Below are 20,501 nucleotides of genomic sequence, written 5' to 3'. Positions count from 1 at the left end.
GTCTGTGTGCGGGGACGGGGCACGGGCAGCCGGCGCCTTTTCCACACTTTATTTGAGGGAGAGGAGCCGACGTGGGGGGGTTGGAGTGGGGGGCCGGAGCGGGGAGGAAAAGGCACAAAATCCCGTGTAACGCGGCGGGGAGCAGGGGGAAGGGGCGGGCAGGGGGGTCTTCAGCCGCTCAGCACCATCCGGACCAGCTCTGCGGAGAGAGGAGAGAGACGGGGTGAGGGGGGGGCCGTCGCCACCGAAAAGGCAGGAAAAAATTAAAACAGGCGGAGGGGAGGGAGAAAAAAGGAAGAATCGTCATTTCTACATCTACTGCCAGGCACCCGAGGCTGAAGTCAAGTCTAGAAGCCGCTCCGCTTCCTGCCCAGAGACCGGGGGTCCCGGCCGCGGCGGGGTCCCGGCGGCCCCCCGCGCCCCCCGCCCGGGCGCCCGCAGCCCCCGGCAGCGCAGAGGTAGAGCCAGCTCCATGCAGAGAGACATGCGGAGGGGCCGAGCCAGGGCGGCCCCTCGGCCCGCCGTTCGGTTTTGGGGTTTTTTTCTTTTTTTTTTTAAAAAAAGAAAAAACAAACGAAAAAAAAGAAAAAGAAGGGAAGGGCGGAAAAAAATAAGTCAGTAAACGGAGGAGGCAGGTGGAGGTATGTGGGAAGAGGCGTACCCCTCGCGGCTTCACCCTGACAAGATGTGTCTCACAAACGCTGGGAGGAAGGAAGGAGACATGATGGTCACGGCGGGAGGGGAGCGGGGCACGCGCCGAGCCCCCCGCCCGCCCCCCCGGGCCCCCCGCCCTCACCTTCGTAGTTAATGCAGCCGTTGCTGTCCTCGTGCCCGGCCACCAGCTGCTCCACCTCCTCCTCCGTCATCTTCTCGCCTGCGGGAGAGGCGGGGGCACCCCGGGACGCGGGCTCAGGGGGGGGTCCCCAGGGCTGGCCAAGGTTTGGGGGCTTCAGAGGGTCCTTGGGGGGGGGGGGTCCCTGGGACTGACCAGGAGCTCAGGGGGGTTCAGAAGGTCCCTGGGGCCACCTGCAGGTTTGGGGGGGGTCTCCAGGACCAGGAGGTTCAGGGGGTTCCTGGGCCCAGCTGGGAGTTTGGGGGATCCCTGGAGCTGACTGGGGCTTCATGGGGGGGTTAGGAAGTGCCTGGGGCCAGCCAGGGCTTCGGGGGGGGTCCCCAGGACTGACTGCAGGGAGCTTAGGGGGATTCAGAGGGTCTCCACGGCCAGCCAGGAGCACACAGGCTCCCTGGGGCCCGCTGGAGCTCACAAGGCTTTGGGGGGGGTCCCCAGGGCCGGGGGGGACCAGCCTGGTGCTCACCCAGGGTGACAAGGACGTGGCGGATCTCAGCGCCCATGACGGTGCCGTTGCCCTCCTTGTCGAAGACCCGCAGCCCCTCCACGTAGTCCTCGAAGCAGCCCTGGTCCTTGTTCTTGGCGATGGTCTGCATCATGGGCAGGAACTGCTCGAAGCTCAGGGTCTTCAGGTTCATCTCTGGCCGGGAAGGGACGCGGTGAGGACGGGCTGGGGGCCGCCGCGGCCCACCCGGGTGGGGGCCTCCCGCCCGCTCACCATCGCTCTTGGGGTTGCCCAGCACCTTCATGACCTCGGCGTTGGTGGGGTTCTGGCCCAGCGCCCGCATCACGTCCCCGCACTGGCTGTACAGGATCTTCCCGTCCCCCGTGCGGTCGAAGAGCTGGAACGCCTCCTTGAACTCTGCGGGGCCGTCGGCATCAGTGGGGCTGCCCCCCAGGAGCCTGCACCCCCTGCCTTTGGGACCCTGTGCCCCACGGAACCCCACGCGCCGTGCCCTGCACCCCACGGGGATGCTGCACCCCACGGGGATGCTGCACCCCACTGCGCTGTGCACCTTATGGGACCCCATACCCCACTTGCATGTTGTACCTTGCACCCCATTGCAGCACGCACCCTGCGCCCATGGGACCCTGCGCCTTACGTCCCGCGTGGCCCCACACCTCATACCCCCCAGGGCCCTGCACCTTGCACCCCAGAGTGCAAGGAGGGGGGTGGGTCCCACGTTGTACCCTGCGCCCCACAGGGTCACGCACCTTGCGCCCACAGGACCCCGTAGCCCATGGGACCCTGCACTGCGTCCTGCAGGGCCCCACGCCTGGCACCCTGTGGGACCCCACAGCCCCCCCCACCCCACGGGGGCGGGTGCAGCCGCCCGGGGCGGCCGCCAGCTTCCGCCTCGGGTTTCGTTTCCGAGCGGGATCCGGTTTCCCGAGAGGAACCCGACGCCTGGCGGGAATTGGGTCACGGAACCGCCTCGCCCGGGAGGGCCCAGGCGTCCGAGCCCCCGCCGCCCCCTCTCCCGCCGGGCTAAAGGGGCCCGAGCAGGAAGAGGGCCCAGGCGACCGGGCCACCTCCCGCCCTGCTCCGGGCTCTCACCCCTCCCCTCCGGGGAGGGGACCCAGGCGTCCGGGCGGGATGCTGCCCGTGCAGGAAGCGGACCGGTCCCCGGGCCGCCTCCCGCCCCGCTCCCGCGCTCACCCCTCCCCTGCGGCAGGGGCCCAGGCGTCCGGGCGGCCCCACCCCGCAGGAATGTGCGGCCCGGCCCCGTGTTATGCCCATATAAGGGCAAATGGCGCAACCGGGCCTGGAGCCACCGCCGTCCCGGTACCGGGCGCTCCCCGGCGCCGCCATGTCCCGCCGGGCCCGGCCCGAAGTGCGCGGACCGCCCCGGTACCGGGCGGCACCTCGCCCCGGGAAACGCCCGAGCTGCCGGGGCGGGGCGGGGGCCGACACCTCCCCGGTACCCCCGTCCCGTCCCGTCCCGGTGCCCCCGCTCCGCGGTGACCCCGGCACTCACCGGCCGTCTGCTCCTCCGAGAAGTCGCACTGCGGGGAGAGCGCGGCCGTGAGCCGGCACCGGGCCGCGCCGTCGGGTGCCAGCGCCACGGGCTGCCCCCCCGGCGGCGGCGGCGGCCCCGGCTGCCCCGCCGTGCACGGCCCCCAGCCCCTCTCCCCCCCGGTGCACCGCCCCCAGCCCCGCTGCCCCCCCCCCGGTGCGCTGCCCCCAGCCCCCCTTCGCCCCCACCCCCGCACTTTCCCAGGCCCGGTCCCCGCCGGCGCATCCCGGCCCCCCCTCCCCCCGCGTCCTAGGCCTCCGCCCCACACTGCATCCAGCCACGGCCCCTCCGTGCATTGCACCCGGTCCCGGTCCCCCCGCCCCGTGCATTGCACCCGGTCCCGGTTCCGTCCCCCCCCCCCCCCCCGTGCATTGCACCCGGCCCCCACCATGGCGGCGCCGCTCCCGCTCCCGCTCCGGGCACTGGCAGCCGCTTCCCCTCGGGATCGGCGCTTTCTACCGCCCGACGTCACCGCCCGCCCATTGGCCGCGGGCCGAGTGCGTCATCGAATGCTAATGAGATGCTACATTATGCATGCATGGAGGCGGGGCGAGGCGAGGCCCCGCCCCTGCTCCCGGGGGGCATTTTTTGCCTATAGATGGGCACGGAGCAGGCCCGGGGGGGGGGCTGAGGAACCCCCCCACGGGGGACACCCCAGTGGGGTGCCTTAATGAGAGCACCCCACAGGGACACCCCAAGGTGAGGAGCCAGCTCAATAGGAGACCCCAGCTGGAACACCCCAAGGGGCGAACACCACACGGGGGGACAACCCAGTGGGGAACCACAGTGGGGACACCTTACTGGAGGACACCCCACTGGTGGCACCCCAGCGGGGGACATCCCACAGCGGACAACCCAACAGGAAAGCCCCACGGGGAGCAAACCAGCGGGGGACGCACCAATGACCCCATGGAGGGACCCTCCCTTGGTGGCACCCCATGGAGGACATCCCAGTGACAGCATCCCCACAGGGGACACCCCACGGAAGACACCCCACCGATGGCACCCTAATGGGGAACACTCCAACGGTGGCATCCCGCGGGGGACAATGCAATGGGGGACTCCCCACGGATGCCCCCCCATAGGAGGAACCCCCGTAAAGGCCACCTCAATGACAGCAGCCCATGGGGGACAGCCCCAGCGATGGCCTCCCGGGGGGGGGGGCCCACCCTACCCTGACCCCCCAGGGACCACGCAGAGGCCGCGGCTCTCTCCTCCCTCCTTTATTTGCACGGGGGGGAGACGGGGGGCCGCAGCCCCCCGGGCAGGCAGCGAGGGGACGGGCACGGCGGTGGCACGGCGGTGGCGGTGGCTCTAACACAAGCGTCTCCCCGCGACGGGGGGGGGGGGGGCGGGTCTCCCTCGATAGAAACGGGGGCGAAAAGGCACAACATAAATAGTAACAGTCTGAAGCGGCGGCGGGGGGGGGCCGGGCGAGCGCCCCGTCCGGCCCCCCCGGCTCTTTGGTCAGTGCAAGGCAGGCGGTGGCGGCGGGACGCGCCGGGGCCGGGGCCGGGGCCGGGGCCGGGGCCGGGGCCGGCGCTAGGGGCTGCTCCGCTCGTCCCGCAGCTCGTACCTGGGAGACGGGGCTGAGCGGGGCCCCGACGGGGGCGCGGCCCCCCCGGAGCCCCCCGCCGCCCCCCGCGGGCAGGACGGGGCCCCCAGGCCGGGGGCAGAGCCCCTGCGTGGGGCAGATATCCCGGTCCCTGGGGCACATCCCCCCAGCCCCGGGGCACAGATCCCCTCCCTTGATGCAGACCCCCCAGCCCTGGGGCAGATCCCCCAGCCCTAGGGGGCAGATCCCCTCCCTTGATGCAGACCCCCCAACCGCGGGGCAGATCCCCCATCTTTAGGGCAGAGACACCCTCCCTTGATGCAGATCCCCCATCCCTGGGGCGCAGATCCCCCATCCCTGGGGCACAGATCCCCTCCCTTGATGCAACACCCCCATCCCTGGGGCAGATCTCCCATCTTTGGGGCACAGACACCCTCCCTTGATGCAGACCCCCCGCCCCCGGGGCAGACCCCCTGCATGGGTCCGACCTCCCCCTGCCCAGGGCAGCTCCCCCTGGCCCAGCCCCACTCACCAGTGGGCCCCCCCTTCGGACAAGTCCACCTGCGCCAGGTCCAGGTGGAGCTGGGGGAGAGCGAGGGCTGAGGAGGGGCTGTGCGGCGGGCACCCCGGCCAGCCCCCCGCCGCCCCGGCCCCCCGCCGCACCTTCCCCAGCGCCTCCTTCTCCCGCGACATGAAGGACACCGTGGATTTGACGTGAGCTTCCAGCTTGCGCCGCCCGGCCTCCTCCAGGGACAGGTCCCACTCGAACCTGGGGAGAGCGGGCTGAGCCGGGGGGCGCCGGGCAGGGCTGCGCCCCCCGGCCGCCCCCCACGCACTTCTCGTTGAAGTCGGGGTTCAGGGTCTTCCTCTGCGCGCTGGTCTTCCTCTTGGTGGCCCGGCTCTTGTCGGGCAGGAGGACGAGGGAGACGTAGGGGTCGGGGAGGTCCTTGGAGACCGCCCGGAGCTTCCTGCAGCGGGGGGGGGGGGGGGGGGGGGGCGGATCAGCCGCCGCGGGGGGCCCGAGCCCCCTCTGCGGGGCCCAGGCGTCCGGGCGCCCCGTTACCTGCAGGCGTGCACGACGGCCACCAGCTTCCGCTCGTCGGCGCGGTAGCAGAGCGAGAGCTGCAGCCGGCCCAGGGGGGGCTCCGCCGGCTCGGCGCGGCTGCGGGGGAGAGGTCAGCGCGGCAGAGACCCCCCCCCGGCTGGGGGGCTCGCACCCCGCATCCAGACCTCCACATGCAGCCGGGCTCTGTGCCTGCACCCCCCTTCCTGGCTTGGCACCCAGATCCCCCTGGGCACCGTGCCTGGACACCCCCCCCCCAGCCTCTCCCAAGCCGGGAGGGGGGGGCCACCCGGACCCCCGCCCCACGCAGGCAGCGGCCGGGGTCTCGCGCCCCCCTCACCCCTCCGCGGGGGCCAGGCGCTGGCGCAGCTGCCCCCCAGCTCCGCTCTCCTCCTCCTGCCGCGGCTCCACGTCCTGGGGCTCGGGGTCCCCCCCGTCGCCGGCCGCCCCCTCCACGTCCTGGGACACCAGGACCTGGGGAGGCCGAGCAGGAGGGTGAGGGGGGTCCCGGCCTCCCCCCCCCCGCCACGGCCACCCCCCGACACCGACACTCACCCCCAGCTGCGCCCGCAGCAGGACCTGCCCGCCGGGGCCCCCCCCGGCCAGCGGGAACCAGCCGTCCACGGCGAGCCCCTCCGAGGCCAGCAGCTGGGGCAGGGGCAGGCTGAGGGCACCCAGGGGCTGCCCCCCCTCGTCCCTCACCTGGGGGGATGCGGCAGCTCAGACAGGCAGCACCCCAGGGACGGGGTCCCAGCGAGGGGGCAGGACCCCAGGGATGGGTCAGGACCCTGGGGAGGGGGCAGGACCCCGGGGACAGGGGAAGGAGCAAGGGGGCAGGACCCTGGGGATGGGGGTCCCAGCAAGGGGGCAGGACCCTGAGGATGGGGCAGGACTCCAGGGAACAGGGCAAGACCCTGGGGATGGGGGTCGCAGGGATGGGGCAGGACCCTGGGGATGGAGGTCTCAGCGAGGGGGCAGGACCCTGGGGATGGGGCAGGACTCCAGGGAACAGGGTAGGACCCCGGGGATGGGGGTCGCAGGGATGGGGCAGGACCCTGGGGATGGGTCAGGACCCTGGGGAGGGGGCTGGACCCCAGGGACAGGGGATGGAGCAAGGGGGCAGGACCCTGGGGATGGGGGTCCCAGCGAGGGGGCAGGACCCTGAGGATGGGGGTCCCAGGGATAGGGCAGGACCCTGGGGTTGGGGGTCCCAGGGATGGGGGTCGCAGGGATGGGGCAGGACCCCGGGGACGGGGACAGATACCTGCAGCTCCAGTGACTCCCCATGGGGCCGCTTGATGAGGAAGGAGAAGCCTTCATCCCACACCGGCTCTGAGCTGGGGGCACAGGTCTGGGGACGGGGGAGGAGGGCGAGATCTAGTGAGAGACCCCGGCCCCCCCGCAGCGCCCCCGGCCCCGTCGCCCCGCTCCCCGTCCCCGCGCCGGCGCTCACCTTGGTCTTGACGGAGACGTCGCGCACAGCGAGGCTGGCGCAGGCGGCGGGCGGCTTGGAGCCCCTGCGGACCTGGGGGGGCAGCGGGTTGGGGACGGGAACGCGGCGGGCGGGGGCCGCCCCGGGCACCCCCCTCCCCTCCCCTCCCCCGAAGCCCCGGGGACAAGGGGGCCCAGGCGTCCGGGCACCCGCTCACCGGGAGGTCGGCGGCTCGGTCCACGAAGACGGAGAGCAGGGCGGCCGAGAGCTCCTCGCCCCGGGCGGGCTGCAGGAGGCCGTTGGCGTGCAGGACCTGGGGGGGGGGGGGAGCGGCGCGCGGGCCGGCGCCGGCTGAGACCCGGGCAGCTCGTGGCACCCGCGGCCGCGCCGCTCCCAGCCCCGGTACCTGCTCCAGGAGGGCGGCGCTGGGGCACGGCGCCAGGCTCTCCAGGCGCACGTGGAGGCGGCCGGACTTCACCTCCTCCAGGGGCAGCCACTGCCGGGGGGGGGGGGGGGGGGACACGACGGGTGAGCCCCCGCCGCGGCCCCCCGCCGCCGCCCCCTCCCCGCCCCGGCCCCCCTCCTAACCTCGTCCACCACGCGGCTGCTCAGCACCCGGCGCAGCGGCACCTTGCACCTGCGGAGGCGGCGGCGAGGGTCGGTGCTGGCGTCGGCACCGGGGGGGGGGACGGGGGACGGGATGGGACGCGCCGCCGCCGCCCGCCGCCCCCGGCACCCACCGGCCCAGGAAATCGTCCTTGTCGATGTCCTTGTCGAAGAGGTCGAACTCCACGTCCTGCCCCGGGACGCTGTCCACGACCACCTGGCGAGGGAGAGGCGGCGCCGGGAAGCCGGAGGCGACGGGGAGCCGCCCGGACGCCTGGGCCCCCCCGCACCCCCCCCCCCCCCCCGCACCTCGTAGACCTCGTTCCAGCGGGGGTTCAGCTCCTCCTTGACCACGCGGCTGCGGAAAACCTTCCCGGCCACCCGCACCTTGGCGTAGGGGTCCGACTTGCCCCGCACCATGCCCTTGAGGAAGTTGTCCTTGGCGATGAGGTTCTCGGCCTCCAGGAGATGGATCCGGAGCACGTGCTGGGGGGGACACGGGGGGGACGGGGGCGTGGGGCTGGGCTGGGCTGGGGGGCCCAAGCTCCCCCCTCTGCCCCCCAGCCCATCACCACCATCCTGCTCCCCAGCACACCCTGCCCATCACCACCATCCTGCCCCCCAGGACCCCCCTCCTGCCCCCAGCACACCCAGCCCATCACCATCATCCTGCCCCCCAGGACCCCCTTCCCGCCCCCAGCACAGCCAGCCTCTCACCCCCACTCTGTCCCCCCAGCACCCCTCCAGCACCCCCAGGACCCCCTGCTTTAGGCCCCCCCAGGGTCCCCCCAGCCCACCTCGGTGCCAAACTGGGGGTCGGGGCTGGCCTTGCTGGGCCGCTCGGCGCTGCTGCCGGCCCCGGCGCCGCCGGGCTGCAGGTCCAGCTGCCCCGGGGGGGCGGGCGGGGGGCCGCAGCCGCCCTCGGGGGCGTCGAGGAAGAGCACCTGCGGGGGGGTGGGGGGTCGGTCAGCGGCGGGGGGCTGCCGCCGTGTCAGCCCCCCGCCGCGCCGGAGCCCCGCTCACCCGCAGCACCAGCGTCATGTAGAGGCGGCTGCGGGGCCCCGAGCGCTCCAGCGCGAACGGCTGCCGCAGCGTCAGCTCGGGCGCCGCGAGCAGGCGGGAGAGGTGCACGGAGACGGAGCCCAGGCTGCTCTGGCGCATGTCGTCCTTCACCTGGGGAGGGGGCGCGGGGGGCGCTCAGAGGGGCGCGGGGCGCCCCGGGGCGCCGGCGGGCTCGGGGCTCACCTGGATGTCCACGTCCTGGTGCGCCGGGTCGTGCAGGAAGAAGCGGAAAGCGTCTTCCCAGACCGGGGCGGCCGTGTTGTAGACCACCTGCGGGAGCGCGGGTCACGGGGACGGCGGCGCCCTGCCGCCCCCGGCCCCCCCGGGCCCCCCCGGGCCCCCCGGGCCCCCCCGGCCGCGCGCCCACCTTGCTCTCCCGCGTGACGTCCTGCACCGACACCTGCACCATGGGGTTGGGCTCCTTCCCGGACTTCTTCAGCTGCACGGGACCGGGGGGTGGGGGGGGGGTTAGGGGCAGCCCCGGGGTGGGGACCTGCCCCCCCCCCGCACCCTGGGACCCCCCCCGGGGGGGAGCCCCGCACTCACGGGCAGCTCCTGGGCCCGGTCCAGGTACACGACCAGGATGGCGGCCGACGGGGGATCGGGTTTGGCCGCGATGGTCCGGTTCCTCTGCAAAACCTGGGGGGGGACGGACAGACGGACGGACGGGGTGGGAGCCGCCCGCCGGGGCCGAGCCGAGGCCCCGCAAACTCGCCCCCGCGGCGAGCCGCCCTCACCTCGTCCAGCTTGGAGGCGTCGGACATGAGCGTGAGCCACTCGAGGCGCAGGCGGAGCCGGCCCCGGCCGCCGTCCTGCAGCGGGAACCACTGCGGGGGCCGAGGGGTCAGCAGGGCCCCCGCGCCCCCCGCCCGGCGCCCCGGCCCGGCACCCACCTCCTCCAGCACCCGGGCCTTCAGCACCTCCCCGAGGTCCAGCTTCATCCTGGGGCGGGGGGAAGCAGCGGTGAGCTGCCGGGCAGGCGGGGGGCCCGGGGGGCCCCGGCGTCCGGCCCCCCCTCACCTGCCCAGGAGGTCGTCCTGGTCGGGGTCCTTGTCGAACAGCTCCACCTCGATCTCCTGCCCCGGCACCTCGTGCACGATGAACTGGGGGGGGGAGGAGGTCAGTTGGGGAGGGCCCGGCCAGCATCGATGGATCGGGGATGCTGTGGGGTCCCCTGAGGGTCCCTATGGCCAACACGACCAGGCTGGGGACACCAGAGGTCCCCAGGGGTCTCTTGGCCAACAGGACCAGTTGGGGACACCAGAGGTCCCCATGGCCAACATGACCAGGCTGGGGACACCAGAGGTCCGCAGGGGTCTCTTGGCCAACAGGACCAGGCTGGGGACACCAGAGGTCCCCAGGGGTCTCTTGGCCAACAGGACCAGGCTGGGGACACCAGAGGTCCCCAGGGGTCTCCTGGCCAACACGACCAGTTGGGGACACCAGAGGTCCCCATGGCCAACATGACCAGGCTGGGGACACCAGAGGTCCGCAGGGGTCTCTTGGCCAACAGGACCAGGCTGGGGACACCAGAGGTCCCCAGGGGTCTCCTGGCCAACAGGACCAGGCTGGGGACACCAGAGGTCCCCAGGGGTCTCTTGGCCAACAGGACCAGGCTGGGGACACCAGAGGTCCCCAGGGGTCTCTTGGCCAACACGACCAGTTGGGGACACCAGAGGTCCCCATGGCCAACATGACCAGGCTGGGGACACCAGAGGTCCGCAGGGGTCTCTTGGCCAACAGGACCAGGCTGGGGACACCAGAGGTCCCCAGGGGTCTCCTGGCCAACAGGACCAGGCTGGGGACACCAGAGGTCCCCAGGGGTCTCCTGGCCAACACGACCAGTTGGGGACACCAGAGGTCCCCATGGCCAACATGACCAGGCTGGGGACACCAGAGGTCCGCAGGGGTCTCTTGGCCAACAGGACCAGGCTGGGGACACCAGAGGTCCCCAGGGGTCCCCGCCCAGCAGGGCCAGGCTGGAGACACCAAGGGGTCCCGCGGCGCTCGGGAGGGCTCTCACCTCGTACACCTCGTCCCAGGTGGGGTTGAGGTTGTCATCAATGACGCGGCTGGTGACGACCTGGGTGCCGACACGCAGCACAGCGTAGGGGTCCGACTTGCCCTCCACCAGCCCCCGCATGAAGCGGTCCTTGCTCTGCAGGTCCCGGGCACCCAGGAGGTGCACCCGCACGACGCCCTGGGGTGGGGGGTGAGCGTGGGGCTGCCGGCCCCCTGGCAGCCCCCCCGGAGTCCCCCTGGACCCAGCACCCCTTACCCGGGGCAGCGGGCACCGGAGCTGCGCAGCCTCGTGCAGGTCGGGCACCAGCGGCACCAGGAGCCGGTTGGGCAGGACCAGGTAGGAGGAGATGGCGTCCATGATCATGGTGTCTGAGACGGAGCTGGGGCGGGGGGACAGCACGGCACGGTCACGGGGGGGGGAGTGGCATGGTAACGGCCCTCCAGGGCATCGGCAGGGGGGTCCCACACGTGCAGTGGGACTCACCTGAGCCCTGGGATGTCCAGCAGGTTGGTCATCCCCGTCCAGTTGATGTCCAAGGTCTGGGGAAGAGGAAAGGGGTAAGGGATGGGGCAGGACCCCCAGCACACACGGCCCGGGGGGGGGGGTCCAGGCTGGCCACTCCCCGTGGCGGCGGCACTCACCGGGCGCCGGATGAAGAACATGGTGAGGGCACCCACGATGGGCACGTCGCCGAGCAGGGGCTCCAGGATGATCCGCAGCATCCCGTGGAGCTGGGAGACGGCACTGAGCCATGGTGGCACGCGGCCCCCTCGGCTCTGCCCCGCGCCCGGGGTGACTCCGGCTCGCGGGTCCCCATGGCCCCCCCTCACCTGCATCCCCTTCACCCCGGCCTTGCAGAAGAACTTCTTCACCTCCACGTCGATCTGGACGTCACCTACGTAGCTGCGGGGAGGAGATGGCGGGAGGAGGTGCAGCCCGTCACGGCCTCCCCCACTGTGAGACCCCCCCCAGCTGACCCCCCACCGTCCCGCACCCCCCAGCCCCACTGCAGACCCCCCCAGCCTGAGCTGCTGCAGAAAGGAGCTGGTGGGGTCCGTGGCAGAGGGCTGAGCCCCAGCGCGCTCGCCGCACGAGTGGCTCCAGCCCCGCCTCACCTGACGTTGAGGTCCAGCAGGATCTGCTGCTTGTGGGTGCCGGGGTGGGACCGGACCCCCAGGACGCGCAGAGGCTGCGGGAGACAGCGGTGACGGCGGGGGGACGCAGCGGGAGGGCTGGGGACCTGCCCCGCCTGGGGGGCGCAGGGACCTGCCCCACTCCAGGGGTGCGGGTCCTACCTTCTCGCCCATGTCCACCTTGGTGAAGGTGAAGGTCTGGAGGTGGGTGTTGGAGGCACGGATGGCCGGCGCCACGTTCTCCACCAGCAGCTTCTCCATGTAGCGCCCGAAGAAGGGCCAAGCCTGGGCCAGGACCTGCAGGGCCGGGGGGTCAGCAGGGCCAGGGGCGCTGGGGGGGGAGGGGGGGCCGCAGGCCTCACCTTGTTCAGCCATTCCGCCCTCTCCACGTCCGGGAAGGTCACCTGCAGCGGAGCGGGGCATCACGGGGACCGCGGCGGCGGCCCGGACGCCCGGGCTCACCTGCTGCCCCAGCCGGGGCCCCGGGAGCCCCGAGGAGGATGGGGGCAGCCCCAGCTGTGGGCCAGCATCTGGCAGCAGCTGTGGCACGACGGCCCCAGCTGGGGGTCCTGGCCCAGTGCCCCCCTGCAAATCCCGGCTTGGGAGGGCCCGGGCTGTAACGGGACGCAGCCAGAGAGAAGGGGATGGCTGGGGGGGAAGCAAATCTGGGGTGCCCCAAACTGGGGTGCACAAGCAGGGATGTAATGCAGCCAGGGGATCCCAAAGCTGGGGTGCACAAGTGAGGGATGCAATGCAGCTGGGGGAGCCCAAAGCTGGGGTGCACAAGTGGGGGGTGCAATGCAGCTGGGGGAGCACAAAGCTGGGGGTGCAATGGAGCTGGGGGAATCCCAAAGCTGGGGTGCACAAGCTGGGGGTGCAATGCAGCCAGGGGATCCCAAAGCTGGGGTGCACAAGTGGGGGGTGCAATGCAGCTGGGGGGTCCCAAAGCTGGGGTGCACAAGCAGGGTAAAATGCAGCTGGGGGGTCCCGAAGCTGGGGTGTACAAGCTGGGGGTGCAATGCAGCCAGGGCATCCCAAAGTTGGGGTGCACAAGCAGGGTAAAATGCAGCTGGGGGGTCCCGAAGCTGGGGTGCACAAGCTGGGGGTGCAATGCAGCCAGGGCATCCCAAAGCTTGGGTGCACGAGCTGGGGGCGCAATGCAGCTCCCGGGGGCAACCCCCACCCCGGCGGGGGCAAGCTGGGGGGGGATGGGGGGTCCAAGCGCGGATGGTGCAATGCAGCTGCCGGGGCGATGCCCGGCCCGGGGGGGGGGGTTGCTGTAACCCGGCCCCGGGCCCCGCCCGCGGGCTGCGCCGGCGGCGGCGGGCGCGGCCGAGGCCCTCGCGGCGCCGCTTACCCAGGCCGGCAGCTCCCCGCGGGCGGTGCCCAGCCCGGCGGCGGCGGCGGCGCGCACCGCCGCCTCCTCGTCGTGCTGCAGGCGGGCGGCCAGGCGCAGCCCGCGCTCCCGGGCGCGCCGCCGCCGCCGCCAGCCCGCGTAGAGCGCCAGCGCCAGGAGCACGGCGCCGGCGCCCAGCCCCAGCAGCCCGGCCGCGTAGGCGGGCAGCGCCCACAGCAGCCGCCGCCCCAGGGCGCCCAGCGCCGCCGCCGCCGCCGCGCCCCGCCGCTCCATGGCGCGCGCCCGCCGCCGCCGCCGCGCGCGCCGCTCCGCCGCCGCCGGGCCCCGCCCCGCCCCGCCCTGCCCCGCCCCCGCGCCCCATTGGCCGCCGCCGCGCCACCCGCCCCGCCCCCCGCGCCCCATTGGCCGCCGCCGCGCCACCAGCCCCGCCCCCCGCGCCCCATTGGCCGCCGCCGCGCGCGCCCCGCCCCGCTCGCGCGCGCCCCGCTGCGGCCGGGGGGCACGTGGGGGCTCCGAGGGGTCCCAGGAGTGGGGGGGTCCCGGGGAAGGGGGTCCCGGGAGCGGGGGGCCCGGGAGCGGGGTGTCCTGGGAGTGGGGGTCCCGAGGAAGGGGGTCCCGGGAGCGGGGGGCCCGGGAGCGGGGTGTCCTGGGAGTGGGGGTCCCGAGGGTGGGGGGTCCCGGGGAAGGGGATCCCTGAAAGCGGGGTGGTCCTGGGAGTGGGGGGGGTCCCGGGGAAGGGGGTCCCGGGAGTGGGGGGTCCTGGGAGTGGGGGTCCCGAGGGTGGGGGGTCCCGGGGAAGGGGATCCCTGAAAGCGGGGTGGTCCTGGGAGTGGGGGGGGTCCCGGGGAAGGGGGTCCCGGGAGTGGGGGGTCCTGGGAGTGGGGGTCCCGGGAGCGGGGGGTCCCGGGAGCGGGGGTCCCGAGGGTGGGGGGTCCCGGGGAAGGGGGTCCCTGAAAGCGGGGTGGTCCTGGGAGTGGGGGGGGGTCCCGGGGAAGGGGGTCCCGGGAGTGGGGGGTCCTGGGAGTGGGGGTCCCGAGGAAGGGGGTCCCGGGAGCGGGGGGTCCCGGGAGCGGGGGTCCCGAGGGTGGGGGGTCCCGGGGAAGGGGGTCCCTGAAAGCGGGGTGGTCCTGGGAGTGGGGGGGGTCCCGGGGAAGGGGGTCCCATGGTGCAGCATCCCCAGGGATCAGGACCCCCAAGGAGACGGGACACTCTGTGGTGGGGGGGACCCCAGGAAAGGGCACATCGGGGAGGGGGGGCAAATCCCCATGGTGGGGACCCCCAGGGAAGGAGGGAGGCACCCCAAGGTGTGGGGGGGTCCTCGGTCAGGATGGGAGACCCCAGGGAGAGATCCCGGGGGCGGGGGCACTCGGGCAGGGGGTCCCGGGGGGGGTCCCCGAGCAGGGGGTGCCCCCCCAGCCGCCCCTCTCGGGCGAATCTGCGTTCGCTGCCCCTGGAGCGGAGATTGCAGGAAAAGGGAGGAGGCCGGGGGGGGGGGCGGGAAGGGGCGCGGGGGGGGCCGAGCCCGGGGCAGGGCAGGGCCCGCGGAGGCGGAAAGCGAAACCGCGCGTAAGGGCCTCGCAGCTCCTGCGCGGCGGCGAGGCAGGAACCGCTGCTCCCTCCCCGCGGCTCTTCCTGCGCCGCTGCAGCCGCGGCTCGGGGCGAACAAACAGGCGCAGCGCGAGCGAGAAGCCCCAAATCCCTGAGGATTAGGGTCACGTCTCAACAGCTGGAGACGCGACGGCCGCCGGAGGCGCGTCCCGGAGCCCGGCTCCAGGTTCCCCCCTCTCTGATCCGACCCACCCTCGCTCCCTGAGCCGGGAACGGAGAAACTCGGCCTCGAGAGCGCCAATTTGCCCTTTTTAGGAGAGGCCGCCCAGGCGCCGGGGAGGAGGAGCGAAGCGGCAGCTGTTCATCCCGCACAACGCCATCGCCGCTCCGAATTCCTTGGCTCCGGGCTGCCCCGGCACACGGGGCCCCGGGAACCCCGGAGCGGGGGCACCTCCTGGGCACCCCCACCGCAGCCCGGCCGGAGGAGGCGCGCGGAGCTGGCCGCCCGCCCAGGCTCATCCTCCTGCAAAGCTGCGGCCGGGCCCCGCGCTTCCTTTCTCCCACGCTGCCGTCGGCCGCGCTCCGGTGCCGGCTTTGATGCACGTCCGGGATGAGCCCAGGAGGGAGTGCTTCCCCTGCGGCGTCGGCCCCAAGAGCGCTTAGAGCGACGCCGTGGCCCCCAGCGTGTCGTGGGACACTGTACATAGTTGTTTTTTAATAGTCAAAAACTTTACACTGTACTTGGAGAGCTAAAACGCTAGATTAGAAAGTTGGCCGTTCCTGGAGAGTGCTCCCCGCCGTCGCCGCCTCCCGCACGGTACAGTCCAGCGAGAAATCAACCCAGACATAACGATGCAAAAGCTACTCTAGGCCCAAGGGGAGCTGCAGTTCTGGGAAACAAAATTCAAAACAGAAATGAGAAGACAGCGCGAGGGACGTGCGTCCAGAAAGGGGGATCCGCAGGGAAGGCCTCGCGGGAGCGAGCGGAGCCAGAGCCAAGCCTTTGGGCCGGGACCACGAGGGCGCCGGGCCGGGCTCGGCTGGGAGGGGTTTGCCTCCAGTACTGCCGACCCGCCCCGTCCCCAGAAACCTGCCTGGGACCTGCAGCCACGCGGGGGGCTCACGCCCTCCGCGCCCGAGCCGACCCAGCAGCCGCCGGCTCCCGAGCTCTGCGCGGGCAGCGCCGCAACCGGCCCTTCTCGGAGGGCAGAGGCACCACGGTCACCTTGCACGGAGCCACACGAAGGCCCCTGCGGCCCCCCCGGCAGGACCGGGTGCCGCGGGCCGGGGGGAAGCAGCCGTTGTGCTCCACCGGCGGCAGCCAGCTCAGCCCCGTCCCCGCTCGGGTCCTGGCGGGGCTCCGGCCGTGCTGCCGGCCGCCTCCTCGCGCGCGCTGCCGCAGCGCGATCCTTGCATAGCAGGCGGCAGAGCGGGGCCCTGGGGTCCTGGGGAGGGTGGCAGGACAGCGACAGAGCAGTGACGGACACACAAGGCGATGAGGTTACTGTACCCTTCAACTCGCGCGCCATTAACCCCTTCCTCCCTGAATATGCTGCCACATGAAGGCTCACGTGGGGCTGCTGAGGGTTAATGGTAACTCAAATCATTCACCTGCAGGCTGGAAGAAACCTTCTCCCCTTCCTCCTCCCCCAAAGCACAGAGATGAAATTCCCAAGGGTTTTTCAGTTTCACATTTGGATTCAGTCCCATCTTGCCTCCTCCTCTTGCCCCCCACAAAGGAAAGAGCAAATCCAACCCAAAGGAGTCTCCCCGGCGCGGAGCGGCACGGCGGCTCCGACCGGCGCTGCTCTGTGGCAGTGTGCGGACGCCCCGGGGAGCGTCAGTGCGGTATGGCCGTTATCCTCATACTCTGCGAGGCGATGGGGTACGTCACCATGGGGGTGGTGGCGTGGCTCATGGTGATCCCTCCCAGCGGCTGCGCCATGGACACAGCCACGGGAGCCACTGAAACGGCCACGGGAGCCATGGAGACTGGGGGAGCCATGCCCTGTGCAATGGTTTGAGCCAGAGCAGCCGAAAGTGGGGTGATTTCGGGGTTCATGGGGGGAGCGGCATTGGCAGGGGGTGCTGCTTGGGCTCCAGCGGGAGCTACCAAATCCTGTTGGGACACGGGCCGGGGCTGGAGGGCCTGGCTGCTGAGTGTGGTGTGCGTCTGGGCAATGCTGTGGTTGTAGTTGGTGACGGTGCCCACAGTGGGTGCCAGAGTCTGCTCGGTGGCCGTCGCGGTGGAGCTGAGAGTCATGACTTTGGCCTGGTTTCGGAACTGGGCATTCTGCTCCAGCAGCACCTCGTTCGTAGCCATCAGGTTGTTTACCTGCTTCTTGAGATCCTCCACACGCTTCCGCAGCATGATGTTCTCCTCCTCCAGCAGCCGGTACTCCACTGTCCGCGGGTTGGTGAAGCTGTACTCGTAGGTCTCGAAGTGCAGCCCGTCCACCCGTCGCCGCTTCAGCACGGGGTCGTGGTCGTCGTAGCGGTCGGGGTCGTACATGGGGTCGTAGGGGTCGTAGCGGCGCACAGTGGTAGCGATGCCCTGGTCCCGCGCGGCGATGCCGCGCGCGTCGTACTCGTAATCCCGCTGCAGGTGCTGGAACTTGCACTTGGCTCCCCGCTGGCAGTCGCCCTTCAAGAAGTCCCTGCAGATGGGCACCTCCTCCTTGCTGTTGGGCAGGTCGGCGGGCGAGAGGCCCAGCCCGGCAGCCACCTTCTGCCGCAGGCGCGGGGGCAGCTCCCCCGTCTTTTTGTAGCAGTCTTCGTCCTCCTTGGTGCCGTGGATGAAGCGGCAGTTGAGGCGCACGCACTCCTTGTTCTGGAAGTCGTGGCAGAAGATGAACTCGTTCTTGCGGACGCCCAGGTTGGTCACCTCGTTGATGTCGGGGTGCCGGAAGCGGCAGCGCTTGCCCCGCTTGCACACGTTGCGCAGGAAGTCGCGGCAGATGTCGTCCGAGTTGGCGCCCGCCTCATCGCTGCTGTTGCCGTTGTTGTAGCTGTCGCGATCGGGCATCTTCTCCGGCCCCGCGCCCTCCCCGCCGGTGCGGAAAGCAGCCGCTCAGGGAACTGCCGAGGAGGAAGGAGAGGAATGAACCAAGAGGGAAGGGGGAAACCTCGCCGGAGCCGCCAGGGAACGGGACGGGACGGGAGCCGCCGCCGCGCACGCAGCGGAGCCGCGGGGCACCGCCGGGCCCGGGCACGCGGGCGGCCGCCCCAAGCACGGCGGCTCCGCCCGCGGGCAGGCGGCCTCGCCGCCCCCGGCCCGGCCCGGCCCGGCCCGGCCCGCGGCCTCCCGCCGCTGCGCCCGGCGCAGCCCCGGACAGGGCCCGCGGCGGCACCGGGCGTCCGCGACCTCCGCCCCCGTGACAGCCCCACGCGGGCGGGGAGGCGGGAGCGCCGACCCCCCGCGGCGGCCGCCCCGCGCGGCCCCGGCCCCGGCCCCGGCCCCGGGCGCGGCGCCGCCCCGGCGGGGCCCTGCCCGGCGCCGGCGGCCTCGCACTCACCCGCTCCGCGGCCTCCCCCGGGTCCTCCAGCACCAACAATGAGCGGCCCCTTCCGGCCGCCCTTCTGCGCTTGGCAGGAAGCTCTCTATGGTGCTTCCGGCGAGGGCGCCGGAAGGAGCCGGCTCTTCCTCCCGGCGTGCCTCGCGCGCGCCCGGCTGTCTTCAGCGAGGGTCTCCCGCGGAGGGGGAAGGGCTCTCGCATCACGGTGACGCCACGGCGGTGACGTTCGCCGCGCAGATACCGCCTTTCCCCAGGGGCTGCTGCCGTTGGCAGCTCCCCCCTCCCTCCCCGAGCCCCCCGCCCCGGGAGGGGCCACACAAGAGATCCCCCCCCCCCCCCAGCAGGCCCCTGCCCGCAGCTCCCCCCTCCCCGCTCACCCCTGCGGCCCGTCCCCACCCAGCACTCCATCGCACCAGGTTTATCCCGACTGCGACCCCAGAGACGCAACACAAGCTGCCACCGAACCAGGCTTTATTTATGGTACAGGGGCAGCGCGCAGCTGCAAAGACAGGAATCAGTCCAGAACACCTGGGCTGGGGCCGCCCGGCCACGCCGATCTCCCGCGCCCGCGGCACCAGCGGGGACAGGCGCCGCCCCGCGTCCCAGGGCTACTCCGCTCTGCAGCTGCCGCGGCAGCGCTACCAAAGCGCCTACTTGGACCTCTGCCTCATCTTCCTTCTCTTGCGCTTCAGCCTGGGAAAGAAAGTGTTGCTCACACACCATGACAGCCCCAGGGGCTCGCTCCCCCGGGCTGCCAAAGCCGCACTTGGAGCGAGGGAGGAGCACGGCTGCAGGGCACTGCTCCGGCCGGGCTGCACCACAGGAGTCAGGGCGCTTTAAGCTTTTCACGTGCCACGAGATTCAAGCTCAGGCGGCAGCTCCCCTTGATACTCCTGGCAGCGAGGGGGGTCCTCAACCAGCGCTCCCAAGAGATAAGATGGGTTCAAAGCCCCAGCGAGGGAGGCCACCATCCCCACGTACCTGCGCATACGCTTCTTTCGCCACTAGAGGAAGGAAAATGGAGAAGAACGAGGTTAGGGCTTCAGTGTCACGCCTGTGGTGGGGTGTCCCAGCTGGGCAGACTCCCCGATGTGGGGCCAAGAGCAGGGCCCCAATAACAGTCTTGCTCCTCTGCCCACTGCTCCCACAGATCCCCCCTTCCCCAGAATAACAATAGTCTGTACATCTTCTGACTTATGGCACTGAGCAACTTTTGAGGCTTTCTCAGTCTTTAATATCAGGGGAGATCTAAGGGCCAAGAATAAAAAATTTAAACATTATTCCCAGAGACACACCTCCCCTCCCCAGTGACTACAGACCAGTGCACCCAGGGAGCCCCCCCAAACACTCCCTCCACATCCCACTGCACCCAGGGACCCCCTACCCCAAATACCCCCCTCCACGTCCCACTGCACCCAGGGACCCCCTACCCCAAACACCCCCTCCACGTCCCACTGCACCCAGGGACCCCCTACCCCCAAACACCCCCTCCACGTCCCACTGCACCCAGGGACCCCCTACCCCCAAACACCCCCTCCACGTCCCACTGCACCCAGGGATCCCCTACCCCCAAACACCCCCTCCACGTCCCACTGCACCCAGGGACCCCCTACCCCAAACACCCCCTCCACGTCCCACTGCACCCAGGGACCCCCTACCCCCAAACACCCCCTCCACGTCCCACTGCACCCAGGGACCCCCTACCCCCAAACACCCCCTCCACGTCCCACTGCACCCAGGGACCCCCTACCCCAAACACCCCCTCCACGTCCCACTGCACCCAGGGACCCCCTACCCCAAATACCCCCCTCCACGTCCCACTGCACCCAGGGACCCCCTACCCCCAAACACCCCCTCCACGTCCCACTGCACCCAGGGAGCCCCCCCACACACACCACAGCCCCCCGGCCCGGTGTGCCCAGGGCTCTCGCCCGGCCCTGCGGCTCTCCCGGCCACGCCGTCGCCTCCCCACACGCAGCGCCAGGCCCTGCCGTCGCTAGGGAAGCGGGGGCGAGGGGGGAGGTCGGCCCCGTCGTGCCCCCTCCCAGCCTCCGGCCGCCCCCCGCCGCTCACCTTGGCCCTCATAGCGGCGCGGGGGCGCCGCGCTCAGTCCGCGCGGGCGGGCGGCGGCGCGGGCGGCGGATGGAGGCGGATGGAGGCGGACACCGAGCGCCCGCAAGATGGCGGCGGCAACGGCCGAGAGAGAGAAGCGCGCGCCGCCCGCCCGGGCCTATTTATAGAGCAGCGCGGGGACGGGCGGCGCGTCACGGGGCGGGCACGCCCCCGCCGCGCGGGGCACGGCGGGAGCTGTAGTCCGCCCCGCTTCCCGGGGCATCACG

At 72.1% G+C, this 20,501-nt stretch overlaps 3 protein-coding genes and 1 long non-coding RNA gene across 5 annotated transcripts; all 4 read right to left on the bottom strand.

Annotated features, from left to right (window-relative positions):
- Positions 1–34: 34 nt before the first annotated feature.
- Positions 35–3,367, bottom strand: MYL6 (myosin light chain 6). Of its 2 annotated transcripts, XM_062597493.1 has the most exons (7): positions 3,257–3,367; positions 2,830–2,857; positions 1,569–1,712; positions 1,317–1,490; positions 797–874; positions 662–701; positions 35–199 (listed from the first exon to the last, which is right to left on the bottom strand). In XM_062597493.1, the coding sequence occupies exons 1-6, from the start codon at positions 3,257–3,259 to the stop codon at positions 673–675; spliced, it is 456 nt and encodes a 151-aa protein (XP_062453477.1). In that variant the 5' UTR covers positions 3,260–3,367; the 3' UTR covers positions 35–199; positions 662–672. The 2 variants fall into 2 exon arrangements, with proteins under 2 accessions (XP_062453477.1, XP_062453478.1); XM_062597494.1 differs by lacking the exon at positions 662–701.
- A 709-nt stretch (positions 3,368–4,076) lies between these two features.
- On the bottom strand, positions 4,077–13,372 carry ESYT1 (extended synaptotagmin 1). Its single transcript, XM_062597480.1, has 31 exons — positions 13,100–13,372; positions 12,105–12,146; positions 11,905–12,039; positions 11,725–11,798; positions 11,440–11,512; positions 11,251–11,340; positions 11,093–11,148; positions 10,865–10,988; positions 10,610–10,786; positions 9,607–9,689; positions 9,480–9,528; positions 9,324–9,413; positions 9,133–9,225; positions 8,954–9,025; positions 8,770–8,856; positions 8,548–8,697; positions 8,322–8,468; positions 7,834–8,010; positions 7,659–7,741; positions 7,507–7,555; positions 7,325–7,414; positions 7,136–7,231; positions 6,940–7,011; positions 6,751–6,837; positions 6,042–6,188; positions 5,827–5,960; positions 5,487–5,585; positions 5,260–5,391; positions 5,087–5,192; positions 4,956–5,005; positions 4,077–4,444 (listed from the first exon to the last, which is right to left on the bottom strand). The coding sequence occupies exons 1-31, from the start codon at positions 13,370–13,372 to the stop codon at positions 4,411–4,413; spliced, it is 3,171 nt and encodes a 1,056-aa protein (XP_062453464.1). The 3' UTR covers positions 4,077–4,410.
- A 1,975-nt stretch (positions 13,373–15,347) lies between these two features.
- ZC3H10 (zinc finger CCCH-type containing 10) lies at positions 15,348–18,250 on the bottom strand. The gene is made up of 2 exons (XM_062597449.1): positions 18,163–18,250; positions 15,348–17,725 (listed from the first exon to the last, which is right to left on the bottom strand). Exon 2 carries the CDS (start codon positions 17,670–17,672, stop codon positions 16,488–16,490), a length of 1,185 nt encoding a protein of 394 aa, XP_062453433.1. The 5' UTR covers positions 17,673–17,725; positions 18,163–18,250; the 3' UTR covers positions 15,348–16,487.
- Positions 18,251–18,616: 366 nt separating this feature from the next.
- LOC134152251 (uncharacterized) lies at positions 18,617–20,382 on the bottom strand. Its single transcript, XR_009960980.1, has 3 exons — positions 20,236–20,382; positions 19,144–19,166; positions 18,617–18,855 (listed from the first exon to the last, which is right to left on the bottom strand). It is a non-coding gene; the product is annotated as an uncharacterized LOC134152251 (long non-coding RNA).
- Between the last annotated feature and the right edge of the window lie 119 nt (positions 20,383–20,501).

This window comes from Rhea pennata, chromosome 29, assembly GCF_028389875.1.
Source record: "Rhea pennata isolate bPtePen1 chromosome 29, bPtePen1.pri, whole genome shotgun sequence".
Taxonomy (NCBI): Eukaryota; Metazoa; Chordata; class Aves; order Rheiformes; family Rheidae; genus Rhea; species Rhea pennata.
This window is presented reverse-complemented; position numbering and strand designations above follow the sequence as displayed.

Coding starts and splice junctions, on each gene's coding strand:
- ZC3H10 (XM_062597449.1), bottom strand. CDS start 17,672: ATGCCCGATCGCGACAGCTACAACAACGGCAACAGCAGCGATGAGGCG.
- ESYT1 (XM_062597480.1), bottom strand. CDS start 13,372: ATGGAGCGGCGGGGCGCGGCGGCGGCGGCGGCGCTGGGCGCCCTGGGG. Junction 10,989..11,092: donor CTGGACATCCCAGGGCTCAG/GTGAGTCCCACT, acceptor CCCCCGCCCCAG/CTCCGTCTCAGACACCATGA. Junction 6,838..6,939: donor ACGTCTCCGTCAAGACCAAG/GTGAGCGCCGGC, acceptor CCCCGTCCCCAG/ACCTGTGCCCCCAGCTCAGA.
- MYL6 (XM_062597493.1), bottom strand. Junction 1,713..2,829: donor CTCGGAGGAGCAGACGGCCG/GTGAGTGCCGGG, acceptor ACGGCCCCGCAG/AGTTCAAGGAGGCGTTCCAG. Junction 875..1,316: donor CCACGTCCTTGTCACCCTGG/GTGAGCACCAGG, acceptor CCTCTCCCGCAG/GCGAGAAGATGACGGAGGAG.